Raw genomic sequence first — 15,090 nt, 5'->3', positions numbered from 1 at the left:
GAGATAAACAACCTTAAAAACGAGCCATTTTGACATAAAACAAGCTATAGAAATAAGAAGCTGATTTCCATGAAAGCACTGCTTTGTTGGTTAAGCCATGAGAACTACAGTCATTTCCCAGAAGTCTTTTCAGTAGAAGTGGTGCTTCAGCGGTTGAGTGATTGCCACCATACAACTCACACTATTGACCATACATTCTCTTTAGACTAGCAGTCTAGAATATTTATTAAATATCGCTCTGGTCCTGAACAAGTGAACCCAACAACCTTTCTCTGACTCACAGTCCTCAGAGATCATCCATAAAAGAAAACAATAGACATTTTGAACAATCCTTTTCACAACGGAACTAATTAAATCAAGAAGCAATAAAATGAAGTCAACTTTTTTGGCACAAAACATGTTTGAGGGTGTGTATAATGTGAGAAAACAGGTTGAAATAGCTTAAACGATTAGTTCACCCAAAAATGAAAATTAGGCTGCATTTGACTCATCCCTGAGGCATCCTACTGTAGGTGTATATAACTTTTCTTCTTTCAGATGAATCCAGTCAGAGTTATATTACAAATTGTCTTTGATCTTTCAAGCTCTATCATTGCAGTCAACGGGTGTCGCATTGCTTCAGTCCAAAAGAAGTGAAATAAAAAGCACCCTTCCATAAAAAAAGTGTCTCACACAGCTCTTAGGGGTGAACAAAGGCCCCCTGTAGCAACTTGATGCATTTTTGCAAGAAAAATATCCATATTCAAAATGTAATAATCCCTTTAATCTGAGGCCAGCATTGCTCATCCGCCGTTGAGTCTCGTGAAAACCAACCTTTGTATACAGGATCAAAAGAAACTAAGTTTTCTTACTTTAGCAAAGGAAAACCAGTCTCCCCTTGGCAATATATTAAAAATCCTCCGACATTCTTTTCTACAAGTCCTCGTTTTGTACTTCTAATTAGTGACCGTTGTTTTGTTTTGATCGATCCGCTGCGTTTCCGTGTGCATCACTTCTAAGCGGCGCATGCGCAAAGCTGACCACATAAATAAATCCCCTGGAACTGCTTCGTTTACAACAGTGAACACAAGCTAGATTCAAGTGATTATTACGTTTTGATTAGTACATGTATTTGAATGTATACATATAAAATAATGTGAATATGAATTAATATTAACACATAAATATGATTTAAAAAAATATGTATTAATGTGTTACTTAAATACAGTTTATCTATTTAGCAAACATGGTATCCAAAGCAACTTAATGATCAGGAGCAAGCTGTTGCTGGTCTAGTCCTGTGAATTTCTTTATATACACTGAGGAGCCTAATGGATATTTTTGTCACAGACTTACATTTCAGGATCTGGTCATGTTTAAACAGCACTTAAGGACAAGCTATGTTGTAATACAGGGTTCATGGGGGTCAAACAGTAGTTAGCAATTCTCTGATCTGCTTCATTTCATCAGATTTAGCAGTTAAAATAGAACAAGCTTTCACATCCTTTGGCAGTGTCTGTGTTTGCATGCGAGTGTTTGTATGTGTGTGTGTGTCTGTGTGTCCAAAATCTCACAACGACGCCATATTAAGTAGATGAGTGAGGCTTAGGAAAGTTTAACCTTTGAGTATCAGCCATGAGCCAGACTGGCATCATAGGCACATACAGAACAAATACACACAGACTAATACACAAACACAATGTGTTGTACTTGAGACAGCAGTGGCAATGTAGTGAGGTGCTGTAAAGTACAAAAAAGGTCACAAAGGTCATTTCTGTTTCCATATAAACATTTAGTCAGAATAGGCTTCATGAATGACTTGACTTTTTCTTTGTAATTGACAACAAAGAACTTAATTTAATAAAATGCCTTTTTATTGAACAGAAAGTAGCATCTGATCTCAATATAGCAGACACCTTAAAGTGTGTATCACCTGCAAGCAATACCCATATGTGTCCAGTGGTGAGAAAACCAGTTCCTCAAACCTAATTTCTACCTCCTTTTTGCAGCTGCACAAATACAGAACATGGAATATCTGCTCACAGTGCCGAGGCTGTTTGCTATTTGTTCAATTTAATTTGGCATTAGAAATCCACACAACACATGCAGGTGAGATTCCCAGGACCCTCTTTATTCACATACAGTATACACTACATTTTAAAGGTTTTGGGGTAGGTACGATTTGTTAATGTTTATGAAAATGTTTTATTTGATAAAAAGTATATATTTTAATATATTTTATAATGCATTTATAATGCATTTTTTCCTGTGATAGAAAAGCTGAATGTGCAGCAATTACTCCAGTCTTCAGTGTCACATGTGCCTTCAGAAAACATTCTAATATGCTGATTTAATGCTCAATAAACATTCCTTATTATTATGATTATTAATGCTGAAAACAGTTGTGCTGCTTTTTATTTTTTGAAAACAAAAAAAAAAATTTAGGACTATGATAAATAAATAAAAAACAGCATTTTATTTATTTTTTAACATACATCTTTTGTAAAATTATAATTGTCTTTATTCACACTTTGGATCAAATTGAGACTTGCTGAATAAACTAAATATTAATTTCTTTTTTGAACCCCAAACCTTTGAAGTGTAATGTATGTTTATTTGCCCCCTCTAATAAACAGTCTATTAAAGATTTCCTTTACATGAAAATAGTTAACACTAACTATGTGCACATGTGCTTGAATGTTTCATTAAGCCCAGCCCCTAAACCAGATTGTTCATCATTGTTTCCACAGCTGATGCTTTTAATGACTGTTCTCTGTGTTCAGTAAGTGGTTAGTAATATACAGATAAAATAGACAGCTGCAAGTCCAAAACCTTAGTCAAAGGGAAAATATTCAACTATTTGCATCACTTAAATCCTTAGCCTTTTTCATGGTGCAAATTCTTGTTCTTGTCAGTATGAGGTTATGATTACTAGTTAAATCTCAGTTGTTGTATGTAAACATCAAAGCACAGATCCACATTTTAAAAGCCTAATTATATTTTATAAATACAATTTCTAATGCCTACGTCAAGTAATGTCAATATGTAGATTACTGATGCATGCATGAGAAGGAATGAAAGAACGCAGGAGAAAAGATCAGTGTGAAAGAAAATTAATGTTTAAAGGAATAAGTCAAACCCAAGACTCAATGAATAGCAAACGAATGAATCAAAGCGGATGAAGGCAGCAACTGAAATTTCATCCCCAGCGTAATTTGAAAAGCTGCTGGACAGATTCTCAATTATCATGGCTAGTAATGCCTGTAAAGAATATGGACACGGAGCATTAAGATGTTTATTAAGATAAACGCATTAAGATGTGTAAAGTTGATTTGAACAACATTCCCACAGGTCATCTCACAGTTGTCCGGCCCATCAACATGTTAAACTCAGCAGAAAGCAGCAATGGAGGTAAGACAGATGTCAAAATATTTAACGTATTTAATATTTTTTTAAATCTTTTAAGCAACAAACAAGAAAGAAGGAAAGTGTGCATAAACAAGATATTTGGTATTTAATAGGCCAAACTTGCTTTTGGCTATTGAAAACAATAACTGTAACCATCTGAAATTAACAGCAGTAACTGCACAGGAAGTAGCCTACATTCAATACAAACATAGATGATACAGACATCAGCCTTTAGCTTTTGTTTTTGAATTGGGTTGAAACTACATAGAACTGGCCTTAAATAAAAGATTAACTGTAACCATGTGAAATTAAAGGTAATAACAGCATGGTTCTACAGTACAAAAAACAAAATCAACACACATTCAAAAAGATGTTTCTTAATCAGCATTCAGTATTTTAGTTTTTTAATTTGGTTTTAAATAAAAAAAGGTCTTTACCAGTGAGACTAAATAAAAGTATGCTATATAAATACATTTTCCAAAATGTTAAAATCAAATAATGTTAGATCAAAATGTGTGTGTGAAATATAGATGTGAATCATTACCCTAAAATGTTTTAATTGGATGAATGAAACACTTTTTTTCAGTGTGCTACAGCAGGTGATTTTTAAATAAAATAAAGTCTATGTAATTTTAAGGTAAAATAAAAATAATCATCCTAATGCAGAACTGACGTTTATTTCTGGCTTTTCAAACGTGTGTGCAAGTTCTAATTTAAAAAAAAAAATAAATTAAAAAAAATTCAGTTTAGTCACAGTTTAGTCCGTTTCGTTTCTCATCCAACACGTGAGAAGTTGAGCTGAACATCTCTCACGGTCTACTCGTGTTCAGGGCACGGACCGGATCGCTAACACATGTGACCAACTGGGCGGCAATGTCATCAGAACGCAAAGAATTATGGGTATGTTTGGCCAGTTAACATGGTCTGGTCTGGCACGGCATAGCAGGCTAGTGTTCTGGCATGAAAATAATGAAAAATTAGCGTTAAAAACAGAATATAAAACTACAAAATGCAGCGGGCTAAAGAAAACATTGTCGGACCATACCGCCTAAAACTAAATCCTAATGCAAAGATGAGATATGACGAGAAAATAAAGAGAATCAAAGGACTCGATCCTTACGAGCATAACGATAACACCCTCCAGCCCAAAAGAAGGGCATGTGAAAAGGCTGTGTTGTGGTGCTTTTACAGACAGCCTGAAGAGCTTGATCACATGTTTGCTTGCGATAATCAGAACTGTCCTATACAGTGGTTCCTTTTATGTTGTGTGGGACTCAGCATCGCACCAGCCAGACTAGAGTCATGTGTCTGTGACTTATCACCCACAACCTACCTCATAGATTTTCAGTTTCTCATCATTTCTATGGACTCTTTATAATTGTAAATGTATTCATCTAAATGTATTTACATGTTAATGTATTCACCTAAATGTATTTACATGTTAAATATGTAAAGAAACTGAAATTAAGTTGGTTGTTACTACTATTTAAGTTATGTAATTGTGTTTGCAACCAAAGAACACTGATTTTGCGCAATTCTTCCTTAATACAGATTAAGGAGGCAGAATTTAATTCAATCTTTGTTTAATGTATTTACAGACATGGCTAAAAAACATTACATGTGAGAAGAGACATTACAAAATCTTTTGGAAAACAAAAAAACATTTAAATATTAGATGTGAGCATGGTGTATAATTCTAACATGACGCCTTCACAACAATACTTGGACACATATTGGTTAAAACACAGCACACAACCACAATTTTACCCAGCAAAGTCTTCAGCTCAGTCTCATGAGTGGTGTGGACAGTGCTCGGCGATGGGGGTGGATTCACAGGACCTTCCATCTCAGGTGCAGGTGTAGTGTCTGACGGTAACAATATAAAGAAATCGTGTCATATCACAACCTCTATTCCTAAGGAATCCAGATTAGCTATACACAGGGGCAACATACATTACCATTCAAAAGTTTGGGGTCAGTAAGATTTTTAAATGTTTTTAAAAGAAGCATCTTCTGCTCACCAAGGCTGCATTTATTTGATAAAAAAATAATAATAATAAAAACAGTAATATTGTGAAATATTATGACAATTTACTTTTCTACTTTTCTATTTATAAAATAGACTTTTCTATTTTAATATATTTTAAACTAATTTATTCCTGTAATCAAAGCAGGATCACACTCCAACATTTCATAGGCAGGTTTGTATGCAAACACAGTCACCAAATAAATTGTAATGTAGTCTAGATGTACAACAGCTTTAGTACATTGGTAACTTAAGCTCATTTTCTAGCCATTTCATGCTAGCTTACATGTTAACATTTACAGAGATTAATTGTAACTTACCTTTGTGAAAATGCTTTGAACACACCATCATGTGTGGTATAGTGTTATCAAGGGTAATCTTGGCCTCCTTACCGCTGCTATCCATGCCATTCGTCGCGTTTTTGTCACCTCTGAAACATGGCTTGTACTATTATTTTTCCACGCTGGAAAATTATAAAAGAATATTCCGTTCTTAAGCTTAAAGGGTTAGTTCACCCAGATAGCAAATTTATGTAAATAGTAACTTACCCTCATGTTGTTTCAAACCCGTAATACCTCCATTTATCTTTGGAACACAGTTTAAGATATTTTAGATTTAGTCCGAGAGCTCTCAGTCCCTCCATTGAAGCTGTGTGTACGGTATACTGTCCAAGTCCAGAAAGGTAAGAAAAACATCATCAAAGTAGTCCATGTGACATCAGAGGGTCAGTTAGAATTTTTTGAAGCATCGAAAATACATTTTGGTCAAAAAATAGCAAAAACGACGACTTTATTCAGCATTGTCTTCTCTTCCGTGTCTGTTGTGAGAGAGAGTTCAAATCAAAGCAGTCTGGATATCTGGTTCGCGAACGAATCATTCAGTTCACCAAATCGAACTGAATCATTTTAAACGGTTCGCATCTCTAATACGCATTAATCCACAAATGACTTAAGCTGTTAACTTTTTTAATGTGGCTGACACTCCCTCTGAGTTCAAACAAACCAATATCCCGGAGTAATTCATGTACTCGAACAGCACACTGACTGAACTGCTGTGAAGAGAGAACTGAAGATGAACACCGAGCCGAGCCAGATAACGTACAAAACATTGACTCATTCACGAATCAAGAACCGTTTCTGTCAGACGCAACTGATTCGAGAACCGAAGAGCTGATGATACTGCGCATGTGTGATTCAGCGTGAAGCAGACTGAAGGCGGTCGCACACCGGTAGAGATGCGCCGCGTCGCGCCACATGTAGGACAGCTCGAGGTATCGCACACCGGACGCGCACATTCTGCTGGAGCTCAATATTGAATCAAGTTCTGAGCAGCAAGATGAAGATGAGTTTTAATTCATTTATTATTATTATCTTAAATATATTATTTTAATTGATCATTGATGAGTTTTGAACGTTAATTAATGAAAAGAATCTGTGTTATAATTTAGTCTAGATTATCACTAGCTACTAGATTGCCATTAATCAATTGTTTTGTATTATTATAAGCAATTTTCAACATTTCTAATGCTGTAGCTACTAATACTGATTTGTTTGCTCAGTAAAAACAGAGAAGCTAAAAAAATTATATAGCTAGGTATGCTTATATCTTAACGTTTCTAAGGACTGTCACTGAACATTTTACCTCAGATCGAAAATTAGACATTCTTACCTGAAAAACCGATGACAAACGCGATCTTCCTCCACGTTTATTACTTCCTCGTGTTGTCTTTTGAATATTTGAATCCGGGTATTTCCCTATGTCCTTGATTAGTTTGTCGTCTTTTGCGGCCCGCTACTCCGCTATTTAAATGACCTGAAGTGTGTTGTGATGGTTGTGACCATGTAAATCCACTAGGTGGCTGCCATTGAGACTGAATGTAATCACGACAGGCAAATACTGTAATATTTTGCGTAGCCTATGTAAAATATGTCTCAAGAGAAAAATAAAAGATTAAAATGACTGTTTATTTTACATTTAATTATATATGTTTACATTTTATTCAAGCTGTACAACTAATGTATGTAGCCTAGTATTTTGCAGCAGTGGTATCTTGGTATAATGTATAAACAACGGTTTGAAACAAATATGATGTTATTTAATATAAAACTATGCAGATGGCGCTCTGTGGCGCGGCAGGAATTTGAACAGAGTTCTGAGTCGTAGCTGGGCGCCGCGGACAGACGCCGAATGGCGCCGCCGGTGTGTGTACACTCATTGAGAATAATGTGTTCGAATTTTAAACACGTGGCGCGACGCGACGCGACGCGACGCGGCGCTGCGCCTCTCGTCCGGTGTGCGACCCCCTTGACACACAGAGCGCATGAACCGAACTGATTCTTTTGGTGATTGATTCTGAACTGATTCTGTGCTAGTGTTATGAGCGCGGGTAAACCGAAGGCTTGAATCAAGGGCAATCATTGCAAATGACGCCATTACGTCGAGCGCAAAAGAACCGGTGAACCGTTTTCTTCAACCGGTTTATTGAATCGGACTGTCCGAAAGAACTACTGGTGATCCGAAAACTGATGCAACCGGTTCTTCACTTGTAAACGAGTCAGTCTATTGTTCGCTATCTGGCTCGGCGTTCATCTTCAGTTCTCTCTTCACAGCAGTTCAGTCAGTGTACTGTTTGAGTACATGAATTACTCCGGGATATTGGTTTGTTTGAACTCAGAGGGAGTGTCAGCCACATTAAAAAATTTAACAGCTTAAGTCATTTGTGGATTAATGCGTATTAGAGATGCGAACCGTTTAAAACGATTCAGTTCGATTTGGTGAACTGAATGATTCGTTCGCGAATCGGATATCCAGACTGCTTTGTTTTGAACTCTCTCTCACAACAGACACGGAAGAGAAGACAATGCTGAATAAAGTCGTCGTTTTTGCTATTTTTGGACCAAAATGTATTTTCGATGCTTCAAAAAATTCTAACCGACCCTCTGATGTCACATGGACTACTTTGATGATGTTTTTCTTACCTTTCTGGACTTGGACATTATACCATACACACAGCTTCAATGGAGGGACTGAGAGCTCTCAGACTAAATCTAAAATATCTTAAACTGTGTTCCAAAGATAAACGGAGGTTTTACGGGTTTGAAACAACATCAGGGTAAGTTATTAATTACATAAATTTGCTATCTGGGTGAACTAACCCTTTAATGCCACTTCTATCGTGAGAACTACTATTGCAGTTTATAACACAGCAGGTAGACGCCATCTTGAACACTGCGTTCTTCCCTCTATGCAAAGAAGTCTGACACCGCCTAATGTTTGTGCCGCGGATTCCCAAAATGCTTTGCGTTCACCACTGGGAATACGTCATGATGACGACACATTAGCGATCTTCAGTGCGCGCAGGAAAGGGGCTCTTATTTTGTGCGCCAGTACACCAACGGCTGTTCGCTTCCTGCTATCTGTGCCTCAGACATGAAACTCTGCATTTCCAGTACTGATCGGCTGCCTGTGTCCTGAGCACAGATTTCCAAATACTCTTCCACACAAATGATATAGCGAACGATTACAATGTAGTCTGTGCACGCGAGCGCCCTTCCGGAAAAATCGGCCGACAAAAAGACCAAAAACCGGCCGATTGTCGATCGCGTATTTTAAGCAAAAACCTGCCGGTTCCGATTTATGGCCTGTCAACCGGTGCATCCCTAGATGATTTAGTTGTGTTTTATCACAAAAGCAGAATAATGCAGATAATTTGTATAAGCCAATAGGGGCCAATATAAATTAACAAAGAAAGTTTTGCAATAGTATTAAACTGCAACAAAGAAATATGTAAATATGTATGTTTGTCATTTATGTATTTGCAAAGTAAATGTGGTAGTTCTGTAACCAGTGGGGGGACTATGAGCCCTTTAATTAAATGGGTCCCCTTTAATTATTTTGAGGGATTCTTTTACAGTTTATAAAATCAAGATTTCTCATTGGTTATTTCAGTAGAGTGAAAAACAAAATAATCATTCAAACTGAGAATAAATTATATAAAGACAGCGAGCAAAGAACCCTGAAGCCATGCATGACTTCAGTCCAGTATGAGTTCACTTTCGCTACAACTCCAGTTATAATCACCGAAGCTGATTACACTGCAGAGTGAGTGTTTTACTGACATCTTTTCTATATTATGTATATATATATATATATATATATATATATCAATCACAAAAATGGTTTGTTTAAATCGCCTTAACATTTGGCAAAGCTGAACTAAATCTCGAACTAAGCAGACTGAAAGCAGAAAAGTCACTGAATAATTCACACACTATCTGTAATACTGTCCTAAACACTGGGCTATTGTAAATATTATTTAACAGATATAAATGGAAGTAGATCAACATTCACTGCCTTGACAGAAAGATTGTGGAAAATGTTACTTAGAGATCTTGTGGGATAAATTAAACTGCAAGTTGAGCTCTAGTAAAAAGACACGATACCATGCGCTCGAGTGGTAGCGTGGATAAGCAGCAAGTTGAACTTCAGTAACAGGCTTTAACAACAGAAGAGGCCCCTCTGCCCAACTTGGAGGGGCCATTTACTTTACTGGAGAGGAAAAAAAACTTGTTTCAATAACACTAACAGCTGAGTATGGAGGACCAAACCTGCAGAAATTAAAAACCTAATAAATATATAGGTAAATAGATCAATAAAATAACAGGAAAATAAATAAAGTAATAAATGACTTGATAAAATAAAGTAATGACTTGATAAAAACAAATGTAGTGCATTTATAATAAAATGTAATCCTGAATTAATTTTTTTTATTACTTTTCTCCTTAATGTATTTTTCCTTTATGTATTACAGTATTTATGTGTTTATTTTTACATTTATTTTTATTCTTTAACTCCTTTATACCTTCATTTATTTTTATATTTATTTAATTGTGTATTTATTAAGTTTTTATTCATCCATTTATTAATTTTGCATATATATTTTTTAATTCCCACATGTATTTATTTCCAGATTTATTTATTCCTTTATTTCTTGTTACTTTTCCGTGTGCATTGCAACATGGAAATGAGGGAGTCCTTGTGGAGCTCCGGTGAATCATTGGTTGAGAAAGTTGCTAAATATTTTTACAGATTCACATTATTATGTTCAATTATTTTATAGCGACTGAATTCAGCTACTTATCCTGAAAATTCCATCATTAAACCAACCATCAATGTCGTCGATCAGTTTCTAGGTTGATGACGATAGACTCTAGACACACGGTGGAGGTTTCGAAGTTGTGTCCATTTTGTAATCACAAAGAAAAGACTCCCAAAAGCATTAAGTTTATCGTAAACCATTTGCATCAAAGGTTTGGAATCTCAGCCCCACTGGCATAAAGTTGGCTTTACGTTGGACGTTCGATATTCGCAAGTGTAGGGACCTCTAAAGTTACAGAAAACTTTATGTTTTTGATATTTATTAAAATAAACTGTCAAATCATATCTAAATATTGTTAAATATACCCAATACGAAAATGAACACTTTACAGTTGGTTTTGTGACTGTAAGTCATTGTAAAATGCTAACTGCAAATGCTATTGAAATTAAAAACATGTATGCCAAAGTCGCATTTAACTTTCGTATATAGACGTCAACTTCCTGTAGGCTGAGTTTCCAACGCTTCACAGTTCACACTCCTGTTCAGTCGGTGGCAGTAAATGCACTATTGAAGCTGGTTTACCAACCGCCATAAAACATCTAAAGAAGAAGAAGGCCGTGTTTTCAAAATGCATTTTAAGCCAAAGTAGACTGTAAAGACATTTGGTGCAACCGGTTTACAATTTAATTTAGGCTAATATCGATTTTTGGATTTATGATTTTCTCTGTGATTACAAAATGAACACAAGACTATAAACCTCCACCAGGGTTTATCTATGGTCTAGAGACGTCATCAACCAAGAAACTCATCAACCCCATTGATAGTTGGGGGCTTAATGACGAAAATGTCAGGATAAGTAGCGTAATTCAGTCGCTATAAAATAATTCAACATGATAATGTGAACCTGTGAAAATATTTTGCAACTCGTTAGTTGATCCCACAAACTTCGATCTTCGAAGTTTGATCTGACTCTTCTGCGTGAGCTCTCTCAACCAATGATTCACCGGAGCTCCGCAAGGACCGCCTCCCTCATTTCCATGTTGCAAAGCACACAGACAAGTAAAGAAATTAATTAATTAATCTGGGGGGAAAAAATAAATGTGGGAATAAATAAATAAAATTACGCATGAATAAATACATTTAAAAATAAATAAATACATATATTAATTAAATATACAAATAAGATAATTATTCAATTAATTTTAAAAAGAATAAAAATAAATATAGAAAATACATATAGGCAAAGGTCAAAAATAAATCCAGGATTACATTTGATTACAAATGAATTATTTTTGTTTTTATCAAGTCATTTACTTCTTTATTTATTTTCCTGCTATTTTATTTCATTTCTGCAGGTTTGGTCCTCCATAGATGAGGACCCAAAGTCTCCATTACTAAAGCAACGAGAAAGTCTGTGGATGTGTTCTAATCTACCATTTTACATGAAACTACAGCACATTTATTTCACTATACAGGAGAAATTGGAGGAAATGGCAAGCAAGATGCAATGAAACGAAGCTTATCACGTTAACACCTAAGTTAACCACTCTTCTGCAATCTCTTGATGCTTTATTTCTCAGACTTACTCTTGCATTGAAGTTCCACCATCGCCTGGTACCATTCCTCCTGGTCCGTCTCGTTCTCCGCCGCCACCACGAAACTCTCAGCCCGCGTGTAGAGCACTATCATGTGTTTATTCTTCGAGTCGGCCCGTTTGTTGATGTTGAAGCACGTTTCCAGCGCCAAAGCCTTTTTAGGCACGGGCGCTTTACCTCTAAATTTCTTCTCACTCTCGTAGTACTCGAGTCGAGCGGGGCCGCGCTCCGAAGCCGTCCGAAGCACGAAGTACCGCCGGTGCATGGATTTCTGCTTGCGGAGATACCCGCTTTTACGGACGTCCTCTGTGCTGCTCTGCGAGTCGGTGTGGTTCTCCATGGCTCGCGGGGTCTGTTTCGCTCAACCCCGTTGAAAAAAGTTCAGCCCTAGAAGTAGCAGACAAAAACAAATATAACCTCCTTCCACCTCTTCTGTATCAAAAAAAGTCATGTGCGCATATAGCCAGGGAAGTTCCAAGAAGCAGTTTCTTTCAATATATATATATATATATATTGATATTAAACGCTACGCTTTTCCATGCAGTCGAGCAGAAAGAGGGAGCAGACGAGTCCTCGAGCGCGCACACGCGAGCACATGTGGAGCGGCGCGCGAGAAATAGCGCAACTAACGTTACTACTATTTAGAAGAAGCTTTGGGAGTTAAATAATCTCATTACTGTAGTGTACAATAGACAGCTCCCCGTCACCCCTCCAGCGCAGCATTCACTGCTACTGTGTGAAGCTCTGTCACTCATCAGTCTTGTGAATCTGAAGTGTTTGTGTGTGTGTGTGTGTGTGTGTGTGAGAGAGAGAGTGTGAGGGAGAGAGAGGGCGCGCGGAGAGTTAAAGCTGTGTAGAGCGCGAGGTTGTGGATCAGAATCGGATTTCATTAGCCTCTGGACTGTCCTGACTCAACACTGCTTTAAACAAATGACACTTTTTTTAAAGGTCAAAAATGTATTCGTTTAAAGCACAGTAGCTATCTGTTTTGTTAGCAGTAGTAATAATAGTAGGAGTAATATTTTTATTTTTTTTTACTAAGGAATTCAACAGTGGGTATCTTGTGATTAGTATAAAATTTATTAAGTAGCCTACATAATTTGTATTTTATTTCTTTGCATCGTCATTTTGCACGAATTTACATATTCATTTTGCCCATTTAATTCAATGGGGATTTTAAAGCAAAACAATACAGTAAGTATTAGTAGCCTACCAAGTGGTATTTACTTACATTGAATAGTTACTAGTGCAACCGAAAAAAAACTGTTCTGTAGAATACTGTTGGATTATTTACTATTTTTAAGTAGTTAGCCTACATAAAATACATACTTGTTTGAAGTAATAAATGTTCATTGTTACACTCCTCGTCATAAATCTCTTAATTTATTGCAGAAAAATATTAGAAGTGACAAGTAGAAGGAAAACAATGAGCAAAATACTTAAAAAATAAGTCTGTTGTATCATCCTTTAATACATTGCCAAACATTTTTGGTTCTACTTTCCGTGAGGAGAAAATTGGTTTGGCTGTACTGTAGGAATAAGTTTGTAATGCAGGTGTAGATTATAAATAATAAATAAAAGAAAAAAATGAACAAATGAAATCCTCAAATTCTTTGTTAAATAATTTAAATACTTATAAATTTACATTTATTCAAATAGATTATTTGCGACCCCTAGTGTACTAATTGGTCCGTTGCAGCTGAGTTTTTGACAACGTGGACAGGAAATTTTAAATTATATTAATAAGTATATATGGCGATGTGTGCATTTTTAGAAGATGCAGTGGTTAACCAAAGTAGTACTTAGAAGTAAATATATAAATGAACATGGCTAGTTAAACTATAATTCTATCAAACCTCAATCACCCGATCATAAAAATTAGACTAGGTCAAGTGTGAGGTGAAATTGATACTTTTTATTTTAATTTTCAGTTGAAAGCCCTAATGTTCATAGAGTGCAAATACTTTCAAAATGCAATAATAATCTTCACAGAATACAAATGATGCTGTCGTAAAAAGATTTTGCATGAAATTCCAAAAGCAGCGAATTCATGTCACGCTGTCTGTTTCCCTGAGTCTCCACTAGTGGTCTCACTTCCCCATAGGCACCTCACCGTAGGCACTACAATTCCCACAAAGCCTTGTCCCTTCATCACAGTAATTGCACTCCTGTTAATTGCACTCAGGTGTCTTCACTTGATAGTCATTACCCTGCCTATATTAACTGGTCTTTTTCTGTTTTTCTTCATGGAGTCCTTTCCTTCCTGTCACCCAGTTTTCTGGCCTTCTGAGTTCCTCGTCTTCCGAGTTCCTGTTCCCGTTCCTGTTCCAATTCCTGTTTATTTATTTGTTTGTTTTTTTGGATGGATATTTGGTTTTGACACTGCCCAAGATGACCGCCGGTCCAGAGTCATGGCACAAGATGGTTGCTTGTCCAGCGCCTCTGCACAGGATGACAGCCACCGTTGACCCTCCAGAGTCGAGTCAGGTTCCCGTTGACCCTCCAGAGTCGAGTCAGGGCCAGTCCCCGTTGACCCTCCAGAGTCGAGACAGGGCCAGTCACCGGTAATCTTAATGAGCAGAGTCAGGCCACCATTAGCACTGAGAACTATGGGTTCTGTCAATTCTTTTAGAAAACACCTGAAGACGCATCTTTTTGGACTCGCTTTTATTTAACAGCAGTGGTTACTTGTCATTTCATGTTTGTGAAGAGTGTTTCTGTGTGTTGTGTTATGGTAGATTTATTGTATGCATGTTTGATCCTTTTTATTAACAGATTGTAAAGCACTTTGTGACTTCTTGTCTGTGAAAGATGCTATATAAATAAATTTTACTTACTTACCAATGATCTTCATGAGCAGAGTCAAGTCAGCATTGATCTTCCTGAATCCAGTCTAAACACCACGGAATTACCAGAGTCTCTCCACGTCTCTGCGGAACTACCAGAGCCTCTCCACGTTTCTGCGGAACTACCAGAGCCTCTCC

The 15,090-nt window shown here is 36.7% G+C and overlaps 1 protein-coding gene across 1 annotated transcript in view; it reads right to left on the bottom strand.

Moving 5' to 3' along the window:
• Positions 1-12,865, bottom strand: part of LOC132102952 (insulin receptor substrate 1-B-like) — a 44,075-nt gene extending 31,210 nt beyond the window's left edge. The window contains exon 1 of the mRNA XM_059507701.1: positions 12,098-12,865. Within this exon, the coding sequence (XP_059363684.1) occupies positions 12,098-12,446 (349 nt within the window). The 5' untranslated portion in view covers positions 12,447-12,865. The remainder of the gene's footprint in view (positions 1-12,097) is intronic.
• Between the last annotated feature and the right edge of the window lie 2,225 nt (positions 12,866-15,090).

Source organism: Carassius carassius, chromosome 2 (genome assembly GCF_963082965.1).
Source record: "Carassius carassius chromosome 2, fCarCar2.1, whole genome shotgun sequence".
NCBI lineage: Eukaryota > Metazoa > Chordata > Actinopteri > Cypriniformes > Cyprinidae > Carassius > Carassius carassius.
The sequence above is the reverse complement of the archived record's forward strand: the minus strand, read 5'-3'. Positions and strand labels throughout refer to the sequence as shown.